The following is a 23,329-nucleotide window of genomic DNA, read 5'->3' as shown; positions in this document are numbered from 1 at the left end:
CTGCTGGTCTCTCCCTCTCTCTCCTGTCATTGGTGTGAGGATGTTACCCTGGAGACTATTGTGTCTGGTGGTCTTACTCATGCTCTGCAAAGGTAAGACCCCTGATGATGATGTGTGTGTGTGACTGTGTGTCTGGCTGTCTTTGAAAGTGCTTGGTGCATGTGTGTGTGTCTGTCTGACTAACTTCATGTCTGTCTCTGCATGTGCACCTGAGTGTGTGTGTGTGTGTGTGTGTGTGTGTGTGTGTGTTTGTCTGTCTGTCTGTCTGTCTGTCTGTCTCTGAGAGTGTGTCATGCATGTGTGTGTGTAGGTGTGTGTATGTTTGTCATGTGTGTGTGTGTGTGTGTGGCGTGCGTGTGTGTGTGTGTGTGTGTGTGTGTGTGTAATAGGAAAGGAAACATGCTTTGGTGCGTGTGTGTGTGTATGTGTGTGTGTGTGAGTGTGTGTGTGTGTGTGTGTGTGTGTGTGTGTGTGTGTGTGTGTGTGTGTGTGTAATAGGAAAGGAAACATGCTTTGGTGCGTGTGTGTGTATGTGTGTGTGTGTGTGTGTGTGCGTGTGTGTGTGTGTGTGTGTGTGTGTGTATGTGTGTGTGTGTAATAGGAAAGGAAACATGCTGTGGCTACAGTTTTTTTCTCTCACCGTAGACCAAAATAACTGTTCCTCCTCCTCCCTGAATCAGCGGTCTCTGTACATATGCATACGATTGTGTATGTGAGTGTGTATATGTGTGTGCGTGTGTGTGTGAGTGAGAGTGTGTGACCACAGAGAGCGCAAAGAGGTGTAGGAACATTCCCCTGTCTGCTCAGAGGTTGTTGAGTTGCTACTGTGCTTTGAGCCAGTAGTTACAGCTGACCTTACAAACATACAGCCACATACATATCACAACCCCTGATCGCATGCACGCACGCACACACGCACACACACACACACACACACACACATGCACATACATGTACACGCATACACACAGGTCAGACATGTATTTGTTGACACAGAGAGGGAGGCATGGGGGTAAGTGGAATTGGGGCCACACCCCCCCTCTCCAGTTCCGCCCCCCTTAGGTGACTGACAACAATAATCACTAATCACCTCCTGCGATTGGGGCGGGGCTAGAGTGCGATGGGATGAGCTGCTTTTTTATAGCAGCATGATCCAATTGAGAGCAGCCGAGAATCTGTGTGCTAATTACAGAGCACGGCTCACCGGCTAAAGCCAGCGGCCCCTTACATTAAGAGCTACATGCTAACGCTAATGATACAGCTCTGAAGCTAATGCTATGCGGTCCTGAGGCTAACTCGACATGCTGACAGTGAGTCGTGTGACTCAAAGACCGGCTACATGCTACTACAGTGTACATCCCTCACAGCTGCCTCGAGGCACGAAAGAGGCAGGGAGGCGGTAGCTCATGTTTAACCTTTCACCCGAGCCAAACCAGGAACTCTCCTAGAGGAAAGGGGAGGATGAAGTGAGACTGAAACAGGGTAGCGCGACCTTCGACCGCCTTCAATCTAAATTCTAGGGCTTCACCATTTAGACATGAAGAAACCTGCTGAAGTGAATGGGTATAGTCATTAGAATGGGGACAGCAGTGTTCAGAAGTGCTCATGGCTTCTAATCCACCTGACATAACCTGTCATAGGCAGTCATGAACATTCAGGGTGCGCAGAGCTGGAGCCTGTTGTTAACCCTGTAGGGTTACACAAGCCTTAACGGCATGTCCGTCAAGTGTAAATGATCTCATTCCGAAAGACAACATGATGCTGAAAAAGCCTTCGGACACCGCAGCACTGTAGCCATGCAGCCCTCTAATAATGACTGTAGCCATGCAGCCCTCTAATAATGACTGTAGCCATGCAGCCCTCTGATAATGACTGTAGCCATGCAGCCCTCTAATAATGACTGTAGCCATGCAGCCCTCTGATAATGACTGTAGCCATGCAGCCCTCTGATAATGACTGTAGCCATGCAGCCCTCTAATAATGACTGTAGCCACGCAGCCCTCTAATAATGACTGTAGCCATGCAGCCCTCTAATAATGACTGTAGCCATGCAGCCCTCTAATAATGACTGTAGCCATGCAGCCCTCTGATAATGACTGTAGCCATGCAGCCCTCTCTAATAATGACTGTAGCCATGCAGCCCTCTAATAATGACTGTAGCCATGCAGCCCTCTGATAATGACTGTAGCCATGCAGCCCTCTAATAATGACTATAGCCATGCAGCCCTCTAATAATGACTATAGCCATGCAGCCCTCTCTAATAATGACTATAGCCATGCAGCCCTCTAATAATGACTATAGCCATGCAGCCCTCTCTAATAATGACTGTAGCCACGCAGCCCTCTCTGATAATGACTGTAGCCCCAGAACACGCCACCCAGGAGCCCCAGAACACTCCACCCTCCCTCTAATGTGGCCCCCGTGGGTGCGTACCACCAGATCTGAAGAAATAAAAAAATCTAAGTGTAAACACTGCCTTCATTATTAGGCTCAAATGAAGGCTCCAGTCAGATATAAGATCAATTTATTCTTGTCTGTTCTGATAGTAAAGGTTTCTGGCCCCTGAGCCACACGGTTATACGGTGCGCATTGAGTGAGAGGCGACACACAACACACATGCATTTACTGTGCTCACCGGTGGAATTTATCCTCTGCATTTCTCCCATCCAAGCCGTCCTCCTCCAGGGGCAGCCAGGAGCAGTGGGCAGCCCTCCTTAGTGGCGCCCGGGGACCAAGTCCAAGTGCTCAGTCCATGTCCTGGTCAGGGACAGGACTGCATAGCATCTGTTCTTCTGAATGTTTTTCATATTGGGTTCTTGGGAGGAAACCCTTGCGAACACAGGGAGAGCATGCAAACTCAATGTTAAGAACCTGATTGTGATGTAAAATAGCCTATAGTGTATTGACCGTTAGTCCACTGACAATCATGCAATGCTTACTAATATTTCGGAAATACTACGACTCCCAGCATGCATTCTCTGCCTAATCTCTGACCCGAAGCGTGACCGTTTCCATAACAACTACATCTTTATAGACTTACCATACCTCGACGCAACGTGAATAGCACAAGGTTAGAGAGAAACGCTATTAGAAATGCACATCATGTCAGCCGTTGTTATCCATCCCTCATACACAGCCTGTCTCTGTGATAGGGTATGATCCCTCCGTTACCTCTCGGTCCAGGGTCGTCTCCGCCTCCCAGCCGTTCAACATTCGTTGCTTCTCTTCTCTCGTCTATATCCCCGCCACAACATTTAACCGTTATCTGGCTGGTTTTACTTGGGAGGTCACAATGAAATGCAAAAGAGATGTGACAACATTTTACAACAAGCACACACGCACACACATAAACACACACACACACACACACACACACACACACTTTATTTCTCACCTCCGCCCTACTTACCCCCCCCCCCCCTTTGTAGGCCAAGAGAGCAGGACGGGCGAGTCGCCGTGCGACAACTTCACCGACCTGGACTTCCACGAGTCGTTCATCGGCACCTCCCTGTACGTGCGCCTGCTCCTCTACACCCGGGCCAACCTGGCCTGCGGCCGCGAGCTCAGCCACCGCCGCCCGCTCTCCGCCCAGCCCTTCTTCAACCTCTCGCTGCCCACTGCCTTCGTCATCCACGGCTACCGGCCCACGGGGGCGCCGCCGGTCTGGGTGGACCACATCGTGGCCCTGCTGGTGGAGCAAGAGGACATGAACGTGGTGGTGGTGGACTGGAACCGGGGCGCCGCCAACCTCAACTACTTCACAGCCGTGGCCAACACGAGGCAGGCCGCCGACAACCTCACAGGCTTCATTATCAGCATGCAGGTGAGGGGAGAGAGGGTGTGTGTGTGTGTGTGTGTGTGTGTGTGTGTGAGAGAGAGAGAGAGAGAGAGAGAGAGAGAGTATATCTGTGTGTTTACAGTAGGCTATCTGAAATATCTGTAGTTTATATATAAACATATTTATATATCCTCGAAAACAGTGTGTTGTGCATGTGTGTGTGTGAGAGAGAGAGAGAGAGAGAGAGAGAGAGAGAGAAAGTGAGAGAGAGAATGACTGATAGCCCATTTGTTCCTCTGCTATAACAGTGCCTCGTGTGTATGTTAGGGATGTGCACTAAAATCGATACGGCAATACATCGCAATATTTCTTTCAGTGATAGTGTATTGATTTTCCACAGTAGGCCTACAGTTTTGATACAGTAAAACAATATTTTTTTTACAGAACAAGACAGGGAATAGATATAGATATAGAAAATGGCAAGTGGTAGTACATTGTCTTTTCTTATGTTAAATGCACTTATTGTAAGTCGCTTTGGATAAAAGCGTCAGATAAATGACTGTAATGTAAAAATTACAGATATAATTCAATAGATACATTATTCATGTTTTAAATGTATTTAAAATGTCCTTACATTCCCTCCGCCCTCAGGATCACCTCCAGGGAGAGGGGGATGAAGTTATATTTGCATCTGTATTTTAACATTTTCAATAATGTTGAGTAATATAGCATTGTATGGCAATATGTTACCATATTGTTTCACATTGTATCGTGATACGTATCGTATCATGAGGTCCTTTCCAATACCCAGCCTTAGTGTGTGTGTGTGTGTGTGTGTGTGTGTGTGTGTGTGTGTGTGTGTGTGTGTTCAGGAGGAGGGTGTCTCTCTGAGCTCTGTGCACCTTCTCGGGGTGAGTCTGGGAGCTCACCTGGCCGGGTTCGTAGGAGCCAACCTGAAAGGAAGGATCGGACGCATCACAGGTGAGAGAGAGGGAGAGGGAGAGAGAGAGAGAAAGAGAGGGAGAGAACGAGAGAGAGAAAGGGAGAGAGAAAGAGAGAGAGAGAAGGAGAGAAAGAGAGAGAAAGGGAGAGAGAGAGAGAAGGAGAGAGAAAGAGAGAGAGAGAGAGAGGGAGAGAGAGAGAGAGGGAGGGTAGTTTGATAGGGAAGAAAATAAGCTAATAAACCAGCAGTAACTGTCATCTCACCTTCCTGTCCTGGTTCGATTTGGACTGAATCTGAATCTTTAGGTTTGGACTGAATCTGAATCTTTAGGTTTGTACTGAATCTGACTCTGAATCTTTAGGTTTGGACCCTGCAGGACCCATGTTCACTGGAGCTCAGCCAGACGAGAGACTGGACCCCTCAGACGCCATGTTCGTCGATGTCCTCCACACAGACATGAACTGTAAGCAGTCTGTACTGCATTGTGTGTGTGTGTACTGAGTGTGCCCCTTATTTTCTCGGTGCATTTCTGGAAATATGTGCTTGTGTAACTGAGCTTGCGTGTGAATGTGCGTGTCTGCAGCGTTTGGTCTCAGTGGGACTCATGGCCACATCGACTATTACGCCAACGGTGGCGCTGACCAGCCTGGCTGCCCCAAAACCATCTTCTCTGGTGAGCGCACACGCACGCACACACGCACGCATGCATACATACGCGCACACACACACACACACACACACACACACACACACACACACACACACACACACACTGACTGCCCTTCTCTCTCCCGTAGGAAAGTCTTATTTTGTGTGCGACCACCAGCGCTCTGTGTTCCTGTTCCTGTGCGCTCTCAACCGCACCTGCAGCCTGACAGGCTACCCCTGCGCATCCTACGCTGACTTCCTGGATGGGCGGTGCCTGCAGTGCGAGGCCTTTAAGCCCCACCCCTGCCCAATACTAGGTGGGAGAAAACCCCACCCACAGGAATATGGGACATAGTGAACTAATGTGTGTGTAGTATGTGTATACGCGCCTTTTCAGTACAAGCCCCTAAAGTGTGGAATGAGTAACCCCCCCCCCCCCCCCCATGTCAAAATGCCCCCTCCCTTGAAATGTTTAAATCTTGCCTTAAGTCCCATTTCTTTTCCTTGGCTTTTAATTCAGCGCTTGTGCTCCTCTGTATTTGTGTCTTGTATTGTTAGAAATCACTAGCTGTGTTCTGTGTTTTAGTGTGTTATGTATTATTACTTGTATTTTACTGATTTTTTTGTGCAGCACTTTGGTAACCTTGCGTTTGTAAATAAAGTGGATTGGAATATATTGTATGTATGCAGAAATTATAATTATGACCTAGAAACTATACGATTCCCTTGTCTTTCAGTCTTTGTTTCTTTTGCAATTTAGTGTCCTGAATAAATAAATGAACCACATCATCTCAACGCTTGTGCCCGCAGGTTATGATGTCAGCAGGTGGAGGGACACACTGCTCAGATTGGGCCAGACCAAGGCTTACTTCAGCACGACGGCCACATTACCTTATCGCAGTGAGTCTCTCTCTCACTCTCTCTCTCGCTCACCGATAACCAACCACAGGCCACATTATCTTATCACAGTGAGTCTCTCTCTCTCACTCACTCTCTCTCTCACCGATAACCAACCACATTACCTTATCACAGTGAGTCTCTCTCTCTCACTCTCTCTCTCTCTCACCGATAACCAACCACAGTCCACCTGTGCACTAGCAGAATGTATCATTATCCTGCTCAAATGCGACTGAAAGCATGAACGCATGCTGCCGAGCCATGTGGTGGCTGTAGCTTAGGAGGTAGAGCGGGTTGTATGGCAGCAGGGTCGGCGGTTCGAATCCCAGCTCCTCCACATGTTGTAGTATCCTTGAGCAAGACACTACCCCAAATTGCTCCAAATGAGCAGGTTAGCACCTTGCATGGCAGCTGCTGCCATTGGTGTGTGAATGTTTGTGTGAATGGGTGAATGAGAGGCCATTGTACAGCGCTTTGGATAAAAGCGCTATATTACCATGTTTGTATGTGTAATACCGTGTGCGTCCTGTGTGTGGCAGAGGCGAGCTACAGGGTGGACATGGTGACCTGGAACCAGTACCTGCGCTGGGGGGTCGTCTTCCTCAGGCTGCACAGTGGTAGGAGCGTCACAGAGACACGCATTGACCAGTAAGTCTCTCGCGTGCACACTGCACACACACACTCTTTATCACAATCTCAATCACACCACACACACACACACACACTCTCACACACACACACACACACACACACACACACACACTATCTGACTCTCTCTCAATCACACACTCTATCACACTCTCTCACTTGCTCTCTATCACACATACACGTGCACACTCTCTATGTCTCATTTTTTCTCTATCACACGCACACTCTCTCACTCTTTCTCTATCTCACACACACACACACTCTTTCTCAATCACTCTCTCTCTCTATCACCCCCCACGGTTAACTCCCCCCCCAGTAAGCTCTTCAGGTTTGAACAGTACACATCCACCCGTCTGCTGGCCCAGTTCGACGAGGACCTGCAGCCCATCCACAAGATCTCCCTGCGCATTGCCACCGGAAATGTGATTGGCCCTCGCTACAAGCTCCGCCTACTGCGCATACGTCTCACGCCCCTGGACCGCCCCGAGAGGTGAGACCGACGGGCCGAGTGCAACTGACAAACACACACACTGTAAATATTAGCCTAACTACAATACATAATTTATGACCCTCTCTCCTCCCCGTTCTGTGGCAGGCCACTGATGTGTCGCTATGACATCATCATGGAGGAGAACATGGAGGTGTCGTTCCGTCCGCTGCCCTGCAACCCTCGCCTGTGATCCACAGGACTGCTGCTACACACACACACACACACACACACACACACACACACACACACACACAGAGGGAGCTTACCTTTGCCAGGCCCAAACACACACCCTCATGTCCTAATATGGTTCTCCCAGACACTCTCAGGGCTGCTGGGGGCTTGGCTGCTAACGTACATGACGCCCAGCCACTCTCTCTGGGACATGAGACCAGGAAAGGGGCTGGAATGTTTTTATTTTGAAGGAGTTGATTAAGTGGAAAAATTTGATATAGTAGGAAAGTCACATCACAGCATTTTACTGGAGAAGTGAAAGAATAACAGTCCGCTGGTCATGTGACATACTGCACAGCAATGCAGTCTGGAAAAGGGATTATTACTGAGATTATCGATGATGCTGACGCTCTGTGGGATTATCGTCACGGTGACGTTTTTCCTCTTTCTCTCTGTGCCTTATACTGGGGTGGTGATGCTGCTATGACACTTGTCCAAGTGTGTTCGTAACCAGTTGTAAGCTGTTGTATCTGCTCTGTAAAGCTCTGTGTTGTGCAGTGTTATGACTGATGGTGTCATTTGAATAAAACCGAGCAGGAAAAAAAAAAGAACAAAAAAGAAAAGATGGGGAAACAGTGGTAATAAAGCAATGCCATGTTTTATTTGATTGTCATATTTTGTATTTCTACCTTGATTGAAATAAATGCACTGTGCGTTCTATTCATGAAAGTTTGAACGCACTGTATATTTCCATTCCTTGTGTTTCATCTCTTATTTCTGTAGCTACTTCATAAAGTACATACTGAAGGAAAGGCAGGTGAAATTAACTGTCTCTTTTCAATGTTTTCTGCTGTAGGTGAGAATGAGACCGGCAGGCTAGCTGAATAAACCCGGTAACAATTTATACCCCATAATGTTGGTATACAATACGATTAACAGTCATTTAGTCGTCTGATTCCTCAACAGGTTCCTTCATTCCAGTACGTTCCTTTTAGAACACTTTTTTGGGGGTCTTAAATTCTTGTTTATGACCATCAGGCGCTTCGTAACTGTCCTGCCCTGTAAATAACCCGTCTGGACTGAAAACAGCGAGGATCTCTAGGAGGCATCAGGGGTGCTGGGCTCAGTATCCTCCCTGGGTTGACTGGCTGCCTCCCAGCCAGTCTGGTGTGGTTGAGGTGCTGTGGCCAGCCTGGGTCTGCTTCCTGGACCACTAAGCCAGGCTCGCATGGTCCAGCTGGGCCAGGTTTACTCATGATTTGATGACGTGTTCCATATGTGGGTCATGTGCAGTACATAGCTACCGAAACTCTCATTAAACACATCAGAATATTGTATCCCGTGTAATACAGAAATACTTAAATAGGCATGTGTGTTTATTGTGCAATGCAACAAGGTCACAAAACACTGAGAAGAGACACAAGCTATATGAGAAATATCCTCTTTTATTGGATAAAAGCGCACAAGGAAAATTAAAGGACGATTTCATTCACTGGTAAGGAACAGCAGTAACAGGTGAGGATGACATCACTTCCCTGCATAACATACACAGATCTTAGCATAATGACCTCACTTCCTCCTCATCAAATCAAACCAGAGACCGCGTCGACAGTTCCTCGCTCCTATTTTCTATCTGTGTATATAAACACAATTCACAGTACAGTAAGGAAAGCATTGTTGTGAATTCAACAATGATGGGACTTCATCACCTTCACCAGGTCTTCTCAGCCAATTGGGTGTTGGAATCCTTTAAACCTCCCCGGTCACCAGTTTGGACCTACAGTAAGAAGTCATACAGAGGTACAGTAAAGCTTAATTTAAACTCAGTCAACAAGTGTACGACAAATGTCTGTTGACAAAAAAAAAGGAAACCGACATTTAGTATTTCTACTTCAGCGAAGTGTCTGATCACCTCCATGGTAACTTGCAGACATCAAACTTGAGTCATTTGTGCATCTTTGTGAGATGACAGGGAGGAGTTATATAGGTAAGGATATCTTCTTACAAGTTCTGCCAGTCTTTCCTCAATACCTTCCATCATGTTTAGATGCATAATAAACCGAAATAAACTGTCAAGTTTTGACTGTTGGGTGTCGTACTTTACCGGCATGCACGCTACAGCTGTTCGGTGCATCGGCTGTTCAGCCAAAACCAAAACAAGGAAGCCAAAGCATCCATGACAACGAACGTGCCTTCTATCTAGCTGTCCAATCACACCTGTGCGACAAAAGTGACGCAGTCTGCGACATTAGAAAGTTTGGTAGGTGCAAGACACCCCTGTCCGACACAAAAAAGTGTCGAGAGTGATTGAAAGTGACACTTTCAAAGGTGTCGTATGACAAAGTATAAATTGGCCTTAAGGAGTTGAGTTAGGAAAAAGGTGAGTTCTAATGGTGCTCAGAGTGGGTGAGCAGAGGAGATGACTGGATTGACTCGGATACGATTCAAGGGGCACAGTCCATTCTTGTGTAAGTTAATATTATTTGGACTACATACTTCAATTCTGTGTAGGCCTTTATAAAATCACTGTCAGTGTAGCCGTTTCCCTACATGGAATACGGAATTGCGGAAATCACAGCAAAACTTCAAAGGGCACACCAGTCTAGTGACGTCACCACCGATGGTTGTGTTAAGAAGGCCTGACACAGAATTGAAGTATTGAATCTAAATAATATTCATTTAAACAAGTGTGACTGTGTCCCTTAAAGATGTAGCAGGGAAAACCTTGTAAAGAGCCAAGCGTCATGAGTTCAGGGGTGTGTGTTCCACACTGTAACACTGCAGCAAAGCCTCGCGCAGAACCACCAGGCTCCAGCCTCGCTCCCTCTCTAAGAATACCAACTCAGCAATGTTGTTACTAGTGTTGTGTTTTTTTCTGTATATGATATGATCTACTAGAGATGGCAACAGGATTTCATTGATACCAATGCCCTTAGCAATGCTTTCTGCTTATCGTTCTGATTCTTTATCGATTCCCTTATCGATTCCTGATCAATTTTCAGTGTGGAAAAACAGGTCTTCAGGTTTTATTATCTCTGAGTCTGAACAGTGTAGAAACAGAGTAGAAAAAAGTATGCATGCATGTCTGCCTGATAACATTTGAACATGTTCAAATAAATGATGCTTCTTATCTTTTCCTTTTTAACAGTGTAGACACACCATTTTGCTGTTTTTTCTCTCTAACGATTCCCATCCCTATGGCCTACTGTATGGTTTTGACCAATAATTCATAGCCACATACAGTATTAAAGCCCCAATTTAAGCCCATATTGTATATAGTCTTAACTTTCTTAACAGGTCATCTGTGATGCATCTTTGTAATCCTGTACTGCCCCACTTTTTATCCAATCAGGTAGTGATGAAAACGTCAATCTCAATGTTATAAATGCTTGGGTTTTGCACTGAAACCTCAGTTCTGACTGCAGGCAACTCAGGGCTTGTTGACAATAAAACCTTAAGTCTCTAACAGCAAGTTCTTTGTCTGAATAGTTTGTTTCACGGTCTAGAATTCGACCACAACAATGTTGTCATTAACACGACTGTATTGAGCAAAAAAGCTACCAAAGCCAAGAAGCCCCCCTGGGGAACTGAGATAGGAAAAATGGCGCCATAAAAAAGTAAGGGAACTTTTTGGTAGTAAAACATTTCTGTGTGGAGATTCTTCCCTGTGAGGGTCGCTTTAAAGCTTTTTTTGTGTTGAATTCAAGGCCGGTCAACATGGGCCTTCATTGATACTTTAATATGTGGCTATATCAGTCAAAACCATACAGTAGACCATATCATATACAGACAAAAACAATAGTAGAAGCTAAAGCATTTAAGTATACACAGAAATAGTATTCTTGTGTGTAACCAGGAAGTGACTGACCGTTGGCGTTGCGGCGGTTGCCGGGGCGGTTCTGTGGCCGGTAGTTTCTCCTCATGGTGCTCGCGTTCGGTCTGAACAGAGCTCCTCTCCTCTGACCCTGGAGGAAAACCAGAGGAAGACAGACGTTAATTATTAATTTCACTGTACATTGTACTAGTATGATGGTGCCTGTACCTTAATACATTTTTTATACAGTTTGAAATTTTGAAACATCATCCATCATCCAACAACATTGTACGAGTGTACGCACGCACACACACACACGCGCACACGCACACTTCTCACCATGTGTCCATCCCATCTTCTCCCCTGGTCTTGTTCTCCTGACCAGCCTGAGACTTCATCCTCCTCCAGAGGCATCATCACCTCTTCCTCACTCATGTACTCCTCATGCTGCTCTCTGAGGGAGAGAAGGCATCACCTACTACTGTATCTAGCGTCTACCAACCAAGCCATGTCAAATCAGCATAACTGCTGGTAAGGAGGTACTGTGGGTACTTTTTTTTTTTTTTTTATAGCATTGCGTCGTTAACACAGCGGCAATAGTTGTCTCCGGTCTGTAGACTCACCTCCCTGGGCCTAGAGGGCGCTGTGAGAGGTTGCCACCGGGAATGGTGACCTTCACTCCCTCCAACTTCTCCTGCCTCCGCCGCTCCAGGTCGTGCCTCAGGTCTCCGGGGTCGTTCATCAGCTGCTGCCTCTGATGGGGCTTCCAAAAACAATAGATATAAATCATCAGAACGCGCCTCCCCATTCACCATCTAGCTAGCTGATCTAGCTAGAAAAGTGAGTCATTACCCTAGGGCTCCCACTGAGCTGGGAAAATTCCTTCTCATTACACTCCTGCCGCCTGGAACCTATTGCAATGCACTTTTAAACTTAGTTCCCCTCAGTCATTTTAAACTTTTGCTTTTTGATCATCTTACTTGATTGCACTTGTTATAATTGACTGGGTTTATGCCATCCCTTCACGCTGTAAACCTCAAATTAATCCGAATCCGAATTTCGCAGAGGTTTACAGCGTGAAGGGATGGCTGTTGAATGTTCGGTGAAATTAGTACTGTTTACAATCAAAACCAATCAATCAAAGCTTTATTTGTATAGCGCATTTCATACCCAGAGACAACACAATGCGCTTTACAGAGAACAAGGGAGGTGGGCATACGACCCATCCCTACATATTCCAGAGGGAAGCAAAAAACCAGCATCACCCGGGGGCCAGATAAGTGAGCTGTAAAAATTCTTCCCTGACCCCTCTCAACAAGGCGATCGAGCAAGCTCCTGGAGTATGTTTGTCTACCGGCTAAGAACATTTATAAAGCAATAAATTACATTAAATTACATTTTCAGAGTAAGAGAGGCTAAAAACATCATAGGAGAGACTTCACAGCCCCGAGAGAGAGGGAGAGAGAGAGAGAGGGGGGAAGAGAGAGAGAGAGAGAGAGAGAGAGAGAGAGAGAGAGAGAGAGGGAAAGAGAGAGAGAGAGAGAGAGAGAAAGAGAGAGAGAGAGAGAGAGAGGGAAAGAGAGAGAGAGAGAGGGAAAGAGAGAGAGAGAGAGAGAGAGAGAGAGGGAAAGAGAGAGCACACAGCCTGGCCGCTGGAAGTGCTTCAGCGTCTACCTGCACACGGCCCACACTGGAGAAGAGCGGCTTGGTGTCAGGCACCTTCATTTTCATGTTCATGTTGAAACGCCTGGACGAGGAAAAGAAAATGTGAACAATAAAACAAAAAACAGCAGCAAGTCGTTTACTACAGTAATGGCACTAATTCAAGTGTAGGTATTCAACAGGGAGATGAGAGATTTACCTATTCAAAGTGGGCCTCTCTTCCTCCGCCAACTCTTCCTCCTCCTCGTCGCCCTCGACAGTTAGACCCCCCTCCTGGGGGCCAGAGAAACGCTGGTTGAGTGTGATGCCATCACCTTTGAAATAGTGCTCTGGAAGGGAAGGACGTGAGAAAGGAATGAGAGAGTTTGACACCGAGTACCCGACGAAATGGAAAATCAGATACCAGAATCTCGTGTGTAGTTTGCTTTGCTGTTGTTTGCTGTGCCAACCTTTCACTTTGTGAACCAGACTGATGATCTCCTGGGCAAAAGTCCCAGAATGCATGGCGTTCTCTCTGTATGTCCCAGAATGCTCAAGCATGGGCAGGAAGTCGAGTCTCTGGCGGCCGACGTTGACCAGGTCCAGAGACAGCTGTCTGTCTGATGAGTAACACAGCTGGCTGGAGAGGACAAGAAGAGGGTGATCAGAAAGAGAGGAGCGCAGTACCAGGGGAATGTTTGAGTTTAGTCTTTCCAGTCAATATCAGAGCTAAACTGACTTTACAATGTATATCATTATGTAGAAGCACAGTGACGTGCCATGACATTTCTGTTTCAATAAAGGCAAATATTACCAACAGAATTACCTTACCTTTACCGAATAAACTTACCTTAGTTATGGAGAAACTGACTCACGACATATACAATAAATGCTGCAAATTGGTGTCTTTGTCCAAGTATTATAAATCAAACGCACTTAGATCCAATCAAAATCTAATTGTTAACTGTAATCTAAAGTTTGCAGGAAAGGAGCAACAGGAAGAGAGACATCCCTTCCTGTGCATTTGCCGAGATATGACAAAAAGGGAGGGTGAAAGCTCATGCTTTTTTAGATCCAATTTAGACCCTTCTATTGACTTGCTGTGTTCAATGTGGTGCTTGTTCACGTTTGGTCCAAGGCTGGTGGTGGTATCATCTTTGCTGGAACCTCTCTTCCCTTGTGTTCTATACAGTCCACAATTCTGGAACCTCTCTTGCCTTGTGTTCTATACAGTCCACAGTTGTGGAAGCTCTCTTTCCTAGTGTTCTATACATTCCACAGTTGTGGAACCTCTCTTTCCTTGTGTCCTGCATGGTTCAGTTGGGGAACCTCTTTTTCCTTGTTCTATACACTCCACAGTTCTGGAACCTCTTTCCTCGTGTTCTATACACTCCACAGTTCTGGAACCTCTCTTTCCTTGTGTTCTTTACAGTCCACAGTTCTGGAACCTCTCTTTCCTTGTGTTCTATACAGTCCACAGTTCTGGAACCTCTCTTTCCTTGTGTTCTGCACAGTCCACGGACCATCACAGAGGAGGCTTCATCATCCACTTCACCCTCTTGGCTGAGCCTGACATTTGCAGCACCGCCTCTTGCATTTTCCCAATTCTTTTGAGTCTACTGAGGATCACTTCCATGTGTGTGAATAACAGTTTTCGATCATGGGGGATAGTGTGCTTTCATTGGAACACTGTGCCACACTGGCAGTTTTGGGACGTGTTCATGTACAGCATAGCCTTGCTGATGCAGTACCCTGTTTCCAGGTACCAGGTGAGCTCTGAGATCCTCTAGCCTGAATGAGTCACAGCCATTCCCTCGACTGAGAACTTCAGTTAACACTCAAGCTCCTTTGAATGTAGACGTGACAGATATTTTGCAAAGTTAGTTGAGTGTTTAACGGCTTTTAGTCCAAATGAAAGCTTCATATTGGGTTAGGAGTTAAGGAGCCCAGTCTATCACACTGCCTCTCCATTGGAACCTTCAATTCTCTTTGTCAAATCTTACTGTCTCATCCCGTCTGTCCAGTAACTCTTTGGTGTCCACTCCATGGTGAGGACATTCTTGATGTAGCCTATGTAATTATGGTGTTCTACTACAGAGTACTGTAATCCAACCTTTGTCTTCAAGTATGTCCACAGAGTGCACATTCTCGTATCCCAAGGACTCCCAGACCTGAAGTTCCGGTACTTTGTCTGCTTTGGCAGCTCTTTTGTAGCTGTTAATCCTTTCACCTCCCTCCTGTTATGGCCAAAGTCCTAGTGTTGTGCTCCTTGTTCTGTCCAGTTTCATTGCAAGGCAGGGTCTTTGCATGCTCCCTGGGTCCCAGTTTCAGCATGGAACTGTACGCTTGTCTATGCTTCCAAATGCGTCCAGGGAAGGGACCAGACATCTGAGGAATGTCCACCTTCCGCGCCCATTTTTGTTCCAGCGGCCAGTCGTTGTAGTGTTGCATCTGAGCAATTCTTTCTCATCAGGGTCATTGCTTCTGGAAACTCTTCAAAAGGGCCTGGGAATCCTGGTTTGGGATTCAAAAACAGCCTCCCTGAAGAAACAGATGTGTGCTCTCAGGGGCTGGGTCATGCTCGTCTTTAGGTCACCTGAGATCCACAGAGGTTTGTGTCAGACATCCAAGTCATTTCACTGGTGTGTGAGAAGGGAGACCATGCAATTCCTCACTCCAATTGACTGTCCTTTTCGAAGCCTTTTAAGGAAGAGCATGTTGACTTACCTTTGCACATTAATTCAGGTCTAAGGCAAAAGCTTGTCAGTTCAAAACATTATTAGTGTTCTTGGAGTAGAGCAGGTGTTTTGGTGGACATATCCACAACAACCGTTAGCTGAGCAGGCTTTGATGCTGTTACTGTCGGTCTCTGTTGCTTGCAGGAAACAGTCCTTCTGACATCCTCCTCCGCTTCACATGGCTCCCCAAGAGACGGCGATTCAAAATGTTCCTGTAGCTTTTAAGACTGAGGTGTTTCCAAACGAAAAGGTTCCAGTGTGTCAATGTCGTCCAGATGTTTTCCCACTCATCCTCATACAATTTCTGCCCAGTGAGCCTTGGAACACCAACTCAACCATGTTGATTCACTGTGCCAACTAGGGCCCAGACTGTCATGATATACAGTAGGCCTACATGAGTGCTGGCCTCCAGTCTTAGCCTGGTGGTTCTTCTGTGTCTTGTGCTGATAAATTTAGTTTGCACTGATATTCTCCTCTTGTTCAATCGTCTTTTTTGAGTGCTACCGAAAGAGCTGGAGGCCCTGACCCCTTGACTGATCACGCACTCCATTTGCCAAAGAAGTGTGCTTAAAAAACACTTCAGCAATGCATGGTGATGAGATGAACTCGATGACAAAAAGGTCAAACTCCGGGTCTCTCTCCACACTCGAGTATGTTTTTCTGACAGCTTTTTCAGTATGGGAGGTATCCACGTCCATCACCATGGAAAGTTCCTATATCTTGTTAGGTTTATTGACTGGGATGAAAGTGATCAGGTGTTTTCATTTGTGTGCTCCCCGTCATCTTCCAACTGTTCAAAACATGACTATGATATGTTCGGTTCCTTTACGATACTCCAGGGTTGTGGATATAGGGTTGCTGGTGTTGCTCCCACAATATAGCCTTTGGATTCCACAGTGAGATTTCAATATATAACAGCCTCCGGTGTTACAGTGTTCATCTTCCAAGAATGACTTTGTAGAATTCATCCTGGCTTTTGAACACCTTCTTCCTGCTACAGTATCCAAATGTTCTTCAGTGGCCCACCGTTGAATTGTGGAATGGAAGCATGAACTTTCACCCTTGACCCCCTTGATAGCTGCGTTCAGAGATACTTTACCTGTTCTGGCCAACGCGGCAGTTCATGTCCACTTTGATGGTGAGCGTCTCCTCCACGTTGAGAGTTTGCGTTTCGTTCCAGTGAGGGTTTTGTTCCCTCCCGCGGGGCATCGCAGGGTCCATCCTGCCTCCTAGGTGGGGCCGGCCTCTGCCTCTCTGCCTGTCCTTCTCCCACCGAGGTGCACTATGGGGTTCCTGCACCCAACCAGGTGGTTCCTCCTCTCTGGAGTCAACGTCCCAGTCTGGTTCCCTGGGCCGAACACTTTGCCTCTGCTGCTGAGGGGAGTGTGGTCGCCCGTGGGGGAATGGTTGTGGGTGGGGCTGGTTCCTGGAAGGCCCTGAGTCCATCCGTCCACCCCGGGAAGGATTCCCTCTGCCCCTGTGAGCCTGACTGCTCCTGCCCCTGTGGTCCACTGGACCCTCTCTACCTGGTGGGAGGCCAATGGGGATGGTCCTTTCATGGTAGATGGGGCTTCTTCTAGCATCACGATGGCTAGGGCTGTTTCTACCCTCAGGGTGAACGGGGCTGCTTCTTCTAGCCTCATGACCAGGGTCTCTCCTACCATCATGGACGACGGGGTGGCCTCTGGCCCCTTCTCTGATATTCGACTTCCTGAACCTTTCCTGAGAGGATCCGGCTCGATAGCGAAGTCTCTCTCGACTCGAGCCTCGGTCCCTCCGGTCCTCAAAAGGTTCCCGCCGCGGCGGTCCTCCACTGTCATTCATCATGCCGTGATCGTGTTCCACAACAAGGGGGCCCCACGCCCGGCCCCCCCGCTGGCTGAAGCCTCCCCAGGGTTCGTCCCTGCGCTCCCCTGGCCCTCTTTCCAGCGAGCGATGCCGCTCTCTAAACTCTGCCTCCCTTTCGTACCTGTGTCGACATAAGAGCAGGTGAAATTGTTCAACAATGACACGGCGAACTGGAATTAAACTACATTTTTAGGGGCAATCTGTTACATTCGGTGACATAACTTTTACGATTTATTTAAGATTACATCATAGCAATAAGATTAAACAGGATTAAGGTGACAACTGGTGATTTAGCTTTGCATTAAAGATCACAATACAAGCACATTGTGACAACTAAGTAGCCATTTTTTTTAAAAAGTCAGAGGCTCTCTGGATTGCAAGTGCAGCCAAGTAAAGTAATATCAACGACAGATTTATAATGATTACATCTAAAACATGCACAAGATATGAGACTGTTACAAGAAAGCATGCAACTACAATATCTATTAGTGCTACACCTATCGTTGCATGGTTAGGCTATGCACAGAAAGAGTAGCAAGATTTTCGGCTCATTGGGAAATCGGGAAGAAGGGCCTTTCTCTTTTTCTTCTTCTTTGGCTTCGGCCAGAAAACGCACTCCTTTAAAATTACCCAGGGTGCACTGCTTCATCCTGTTCCCTCCTGTACCTGTCTGAGTGAGGGCTCCTCTCGCGCTGCAGGTCCTCTCTCCGCCTGTCTTCGAACGGACCACATGGCTCTCCTCCCCCTCCCCTCCCACCCCCTCTTCCTTGGTTGTGAAACCTCTCCCTGGATCTCCCCTGCCCTCGCGTCTGCTCCTCTCTTCCCCAGCCGGCGGACGGGTCTCTGTGCTGGGGGTCGGCTTGGTGTGTGTGAGCCACAGATGGCAACCTCTCCCTGGGCAGCCTCTGGGGAGAGCGGGAAGGCCTCTCCCTCTCTTCAAATCTCCCCAACTCTTCTCTGAGCCCTCCTCCTCCGCCCCCGCCATCACGTTCACGGAGCAGCTGTTTGGGGGAGAACCTTCCGAGTTCGCCATAGCCCGGCTCGTGAGGTGGCGGCGACAGGCTCCTGCGGTGGGTGTGGTACTCCTCCGGGGGGAGGTGGTGGTGTCCAGGCCGGTGGTGGTGGCGGCCCGGGGAACGGGGAGGTCTTCTCTGGGCCCCAGGGTGGATCTCCTCCATCAAGTGTTCCCTCAGTGCCTTCAAGTCTTCAGGCACTTCTCCCCAGGGCAACTTGTCCAGGTCCGCCAGAACCCTCTCCGGGTCAAAGTTAGGGTCGTCCCACGGGAACCTCTGAGAGCAGGAATCTCCTCTGTCTTCATACCTCCTTGGGCTCATTCTGTAGAAGGGGAATATTAGGAACATATTGTTAAGTGTGTGAGGACAGTGTGGTGAGGGACATGGAGGGCATGTTAACGCTGCACTCACACGCTTTCGTTTGATGCGTGTCCGTCAACGTATGGCGGAAGGCGTGTCTGCCGCACGCAACAACAACCAATCACATTGTCTGAAACTGCGCTCTCAACAGCCAGTAGATTCTCCAAACCTGCTAGCGCGCACTATTTTGAAAACCCACCCGGTTTTTGTTTAGTGCTGTCATGGATGCTAATCTGGTCGAACGTGTGGCGATCGTCTATGCATTGTGGTTGAGGCAACGTGAACGTGGTGCCCGCAGGTATTGGGTACATCCTATCCTGCAAACAAACAGCGTTTGTCCTCCATCTTGGTATCGAAAAATGTGAAAATCCCGCCTTGCGATGAGGTCTTTCTCCATCAAGACATCTGATTGGTTGGCAGCTCCAGCAACGCATCTGAAAGTTGAACATTTCTCAACTTTCGACGCTAGCAACGCAACGCACCAGGACAACAACGGAACCAAAATACCATTCGGCTGCAGCCATTGAAAGTGAATGGTATCCGTCAATGTTGACGCATCAAACGCAAGCATGTGAGCGCAGCGTTACTGTCAAGTACCAGGGTTGAGTATACAGTACAAAAACAACCTGTTCTACTATATGATGTTGGCAAGGTATAAAACAGTATGCATCACCACCATTTTATGCTGTATGAGTTCAAACCTAAATACTCTGGAATAAGATAAATGAGAATGACAATGCAATTTACCTATGTGAATAGTGAGGTGACCTTGGTCTTGACATTCTCTCCACCTTTAAAACAAGATGGGAAGGAATATACAATACAATTAAATGGTAAATGGCCTGCGCGTATATAGCACTTTTATCCAAAGTGCCTTACAATTGCCTCTCATTCACACGCACATTCACACACGAATGGTGGCAGCTGCCATGCAAGGTGCTAGCCTGCTCATTGGGAGCAATTTGGGGATCAGTCTTGCTCAAGGACACTTCGACATGTGCGAACCGCAGACCCTACGATCATTGGACGACCCACTCTACCTCTTGAGCCACAGCCGGCCCATTAACATTAACTACCCATACACAAACAAATTTTAAGTGTGGCTATATTTTCTTTAGTCTGTGACATTTAAATGCCATCAAATTAACAGAATGTGATTCAAATTACTTTCAATTGAATAACGTTAGGCAGCAATCTAATCTAATTTAGCTAACTATCCAGTTTTAAAGTAATGGAACTTTGTCTGCTTCCATTTCTGCTCCGAACTTCCCCTTTAGAAGGTGCCCAAACATGAAGCTGTATGCTAAGCACTTACACACTTTGAGCCAGAAAATAGTAGGCCTAATCATTAGCATACTGTATCATTCATTGCAACTGATACATTTCATTACAGTAAGTAGACTGTCCCTGGGCTAGCACGTACTTAGCTAGCGGCTTCACTTTACTTACCCAAAAGCCAAGAATGCCAAAACGGCTAACGTTATAGCTAACGTTAGCCTAGCCTAGCCTAGCTAGCGGCGAACCTTCAAGGAAACTGAAGCGGGCAGCTAGGTAGGATATCAAAGCACCAAATACGACTTATAACTTGGACAAACTACGGGTGGAACTCTCGCTATAATCTGTCTAACTATATATTTGAAACGGTGACAGAACGTCAAATGAAGATATTGATTGATTGTCGTGATAAAATCTGCGTTTAGCTGGATCGTGATTCCAAAACAGATGTGAGTGGAAATGTTTCACCCAAAGCGCGAAACAACCCGGAAACTATTTTGACTAGGGGGAGAAAGAATCATGTACCGCCACCACGAGGCAGTCGAAAGAAACTGTGGCCGTGTCCGAAATGCATACTACCTGCTACTTGCTATATAGTAGGCACTATATAGTAGGCATACTACATACTATATAGTACCTACTGTTCCACAAAACGCGTGTAGTATGCGAGAAAATACAGCATGCTACTCGAGTCATCCAGCGGAAGTGACGGGATACGATACTGTTCACTCCCGCGAAGCTGTGGTACAATAATCCGGTGTTTTCTGTGATCATTTTGTGTATTATCCACAAAAATGTAGCCTTTTCCTGGCATGGGATGTGCGGCTGCTGCTGCCGCCAGGAGAAGTCGTGTTAACGCTGCAAGGAGAAGAGCCGTCATGAGATCTTCTCGACATGCTTGTAGTTGAGGTAAATATTGAACGTTAGCTTGCTAGCTACGCTAGTTAGCTAGGTTAGTTGATAGCCCCGCATGTGCTGGCTTGGGGCTAGCTATACTGTTACATTTGTACCAGGGATGTTATATTAAATAGATTCTGAGAGGCAGGTAAGCAAAACAATAAAACTCAACTCATTTTAAAGAGGTGGGTAAACTAAGTTTACCTGGGTTTACTCATCACTACAAGCCTGCTTTGTAATGTTACATTTTAGCTCTACAGATAATGACATCTATCTATTATCATATTGTAAAGACAAGTATATGCCATACGCACAAATGAGTTAAAGTTTGCCCTAATAATATTCCCCCTATAGGCTCACATGGAAGACAGAGGTCCTCACCAAGTCAACCTCCACGTCCCTGCTGAGGACCTATTTTGACGGCGCGGACACAAGGAGGGACTTCAGATTGTCAAAATCGACACAGAGGAACCTTGGTGATGGTCAGGAGGATGGGGCAAGACCATGGAGGTGCTAATAATAGCAATAACAATAATAATAATTCATTGCATTTAGAGCTTTTCTCAGTACTCACCCTTTACAATGGTCTTGTCATTCACACAGGTGCTAGTCTTTGGAGGTAACATTACATCAGTAATTTAGCAGACACTTTTGTCCAGCATTACCTTAGTCATTTATTTAGCACACTTTTGTGTGTCTGCTAAGCGACTTACAGTAGGCCTAATTGCATTTAACCATTTAAATGTTGAAGACCTTGATGGTGGCCATGGTCCTGCAGCTGCAGATCATCCCAACCCTGGAGATGGCCTCAGAAAGTGTCTCGCAGCGGCAGCATCAGCACCAGCACAAGCTGCCTGGATCGCAGCTCTTGGTGAGCACGACTACCCCCATCCTGCCATAAGTAGTCAGTCTATCAGTTCATGAGTGTGCTTTGCCTTGTTCCTTATAGACAGCCTTGAGGCTTTAAACACCGATCAGTTGGTTATAGGCAGCCTTGAGGCATTTGTTTAAATGTATTTGTATTTAAATGTATGTGTAACACTGTACATAGTAATCAGTTTAAGTATTTTGGGGGGAGACAACAGATCAGCGTTCTCCTGTCAGTACCTTTTGCAAGGAAAGCTAATGATCTGACCAAATATAAACAAGTCAAAAGTATATTTGAAGACCATTGTGTAATAAAAATATCCAAGAAATGTTTATGGTTGTGTTTCTTCCATTATACATGTAAAGGTTACTTCTTGATGTATTAACATTTCAACAAAGTGTAATATCTACACATCAGACACATTGTCTTGATATGTCTACAGGTCATGTACAGTAACTTGGAAGGTCTTAACACAACACGCAGAGCGCTTTGGACATGTAACTCCCTTATCAAGTAGTCGTTAGTCAGACACATTAAACAGTGATGCTTTCATAACCGTCTCTGAATAATTCCAATGAAGCATTATGAACCAACATGTGTGTTCCGTCTTTCATGCCTAATTGCAAACTACAATGTCCATTAGGAATGTTCTTTTACTCTAATGACTGGTTTTAGGTATAGTGACATTTGTTCTTTGACTGGGAATACATTACAAGGAATGACACACAAACACCAATTTAATTCAAGAAAATACATTTAATAAAAAATAACAAAAACAATAATGGAACAAGATACGTTTTTTTTGACTGAGGCTTCTAGAAGCAACATCAGCCGGTCCTCCCTCTCCTTAAACAACCCCCTTTCCTCCCTCCACTCAGCCTTCATCTCTGCCTTCTCTCTCCCCCATTCAACATCAGACGGCCAACTCTTCCCTGTTTAGGGGGAAGAGAAACACCCGCTGAAAGGCTTGGAGTAAGTTAACTAACGTATGCATTGTTGTTTAGAAGCAATCCAGCGGTCTGTTTACTTTGGATATTGATTTATGTAGGACCTACATCTTAGAAGCTGGGCTGCAGGGGACGACGGAGACAGCCTGGATAAAGCACACAGAGAACCTTGTAGCCATGTACAAGGTGATTTTGATCTACAGGCTACATGATAGCAAAGATATTGATAGGGACTCACAGTTTGTATGACACTAGAAAACTGTTATCTAACCTCATAGGACCTAAAGAGCCCCAGAACTGGGGTCAGCACAGAGGGAGGGGAGGCCACAGCCGCTTCGTGGAAGTGGTACGG

General features: G+C 46.6%; 2 protein-coding genes across 3 annotated transcripts; one reads left to right on the top strand and one right to left on the bottom strand.

The window, feature by feature from the left end:
* Positions 1-40: 40 nt before the first annotated feature.
* On the top strand, positions 41-7,595 carry lipib (lipase, member Ib; the record flags this gene model as incomplete). The annotated part of the gene is made up of 10 exons (XM_084442835.1): positions 41-92; positions 3,430-3,824; positions 4,652-4,760; positions 5,084-5,185; positions 5,306-5,395; positions 5,520-5,687; positions 6,181-6,270; positions 6,807-6,915; positions 7,232-7,405; positions 7,511-7,595. 10 exons carry the CDS (start codon positions 41-43, stop codon positions 7,593-7,595), a joined length of 1,374 nt encoding a protein of 457 aa, XP_084298961.1.
* Positions 7,596-9,003: 1,408 nt separating this feature from the next.
* LOC311313137 (BCLAF1 and THRAP3 family member 3) lies at positions 9,004-20,689 on the bottom strand. Of its 2 annotated transcripts, XM_084443193.1 has the most exons (9): positions 20,440-20,689; positions 19,738-19,781; positions 13,502-13,671; positions 13,252-13,381; positions 13,065-13,137; positions 12,014-12,153; positions 11,730-11,844; positions 11,445-11,541; positions 9,004-9,353 (listed from the first exon to the last, which is right to left on the bottom strand). In XM_084443193.1, exons 2-9 carry the CDS (start codon positions 19,770-19,772, stop codon positions 9,340-9,342), a joined length of 774 nt encoding a protein of 257 aa, XP_084299319.1. In that variant the 5' UTR covers positions 19,773-19,781; positions 20,440-20,689; the 3' UTR covers positions 9,004-9,339. The 2 variants fall into 2 exon arrangements, with proteins under 2 accessions (XP_084299319.1, XP_084299320.1); XM_084443194.1 differs by lacking the exons at positions 19,738-19,781; positions 20,440-20,689 and adding an exon at positions 13,882-18,403.
* Between the last annotated feature and the right edge of the window lie 2,640 nt (positions 20,690-23,329).

This window comes from Borostomias antarcticus, assembly GCF_949987555.1.
Source record: "Borostomias antarcticus genome assembly, chromosome: 9".
NCBI classification, from domain to species: domain Eukaryota; kingdom Metazoa; phylum Chordata; class Actinopteri; order Stomiiformes; family Stomiidae; genus Borostomias; species Borostomias antarcticus.
This window is presented reverse-complemented; position numbering and strand designations above follow the sequence as displayed.

Excerpts from the sequence above, each read along its gene's own strand:
- LOC311313137 (XM_084443193.1), bottom strand. The coding sequence starts at position 19,772 with ATGTCAAGACCAAGGTCACCTCACTATTCACATAG. Across the intron at positions 13,138-13,251 it reads GAGAGGCCCACTTTGAATAG|GCGTTTCAACATGAACATGA; the intron begins GTAAATCTCTCA and ends TTCCTCGTCCAG. Across the intron at positions 11,845-12,013 it reads CGCCCTCTAGGCCCAGGGAG|AGAGCAGCATGAGGAGTACA; the intron begins GTGAGTCTACAG and ends TCTCTCCCTCAG.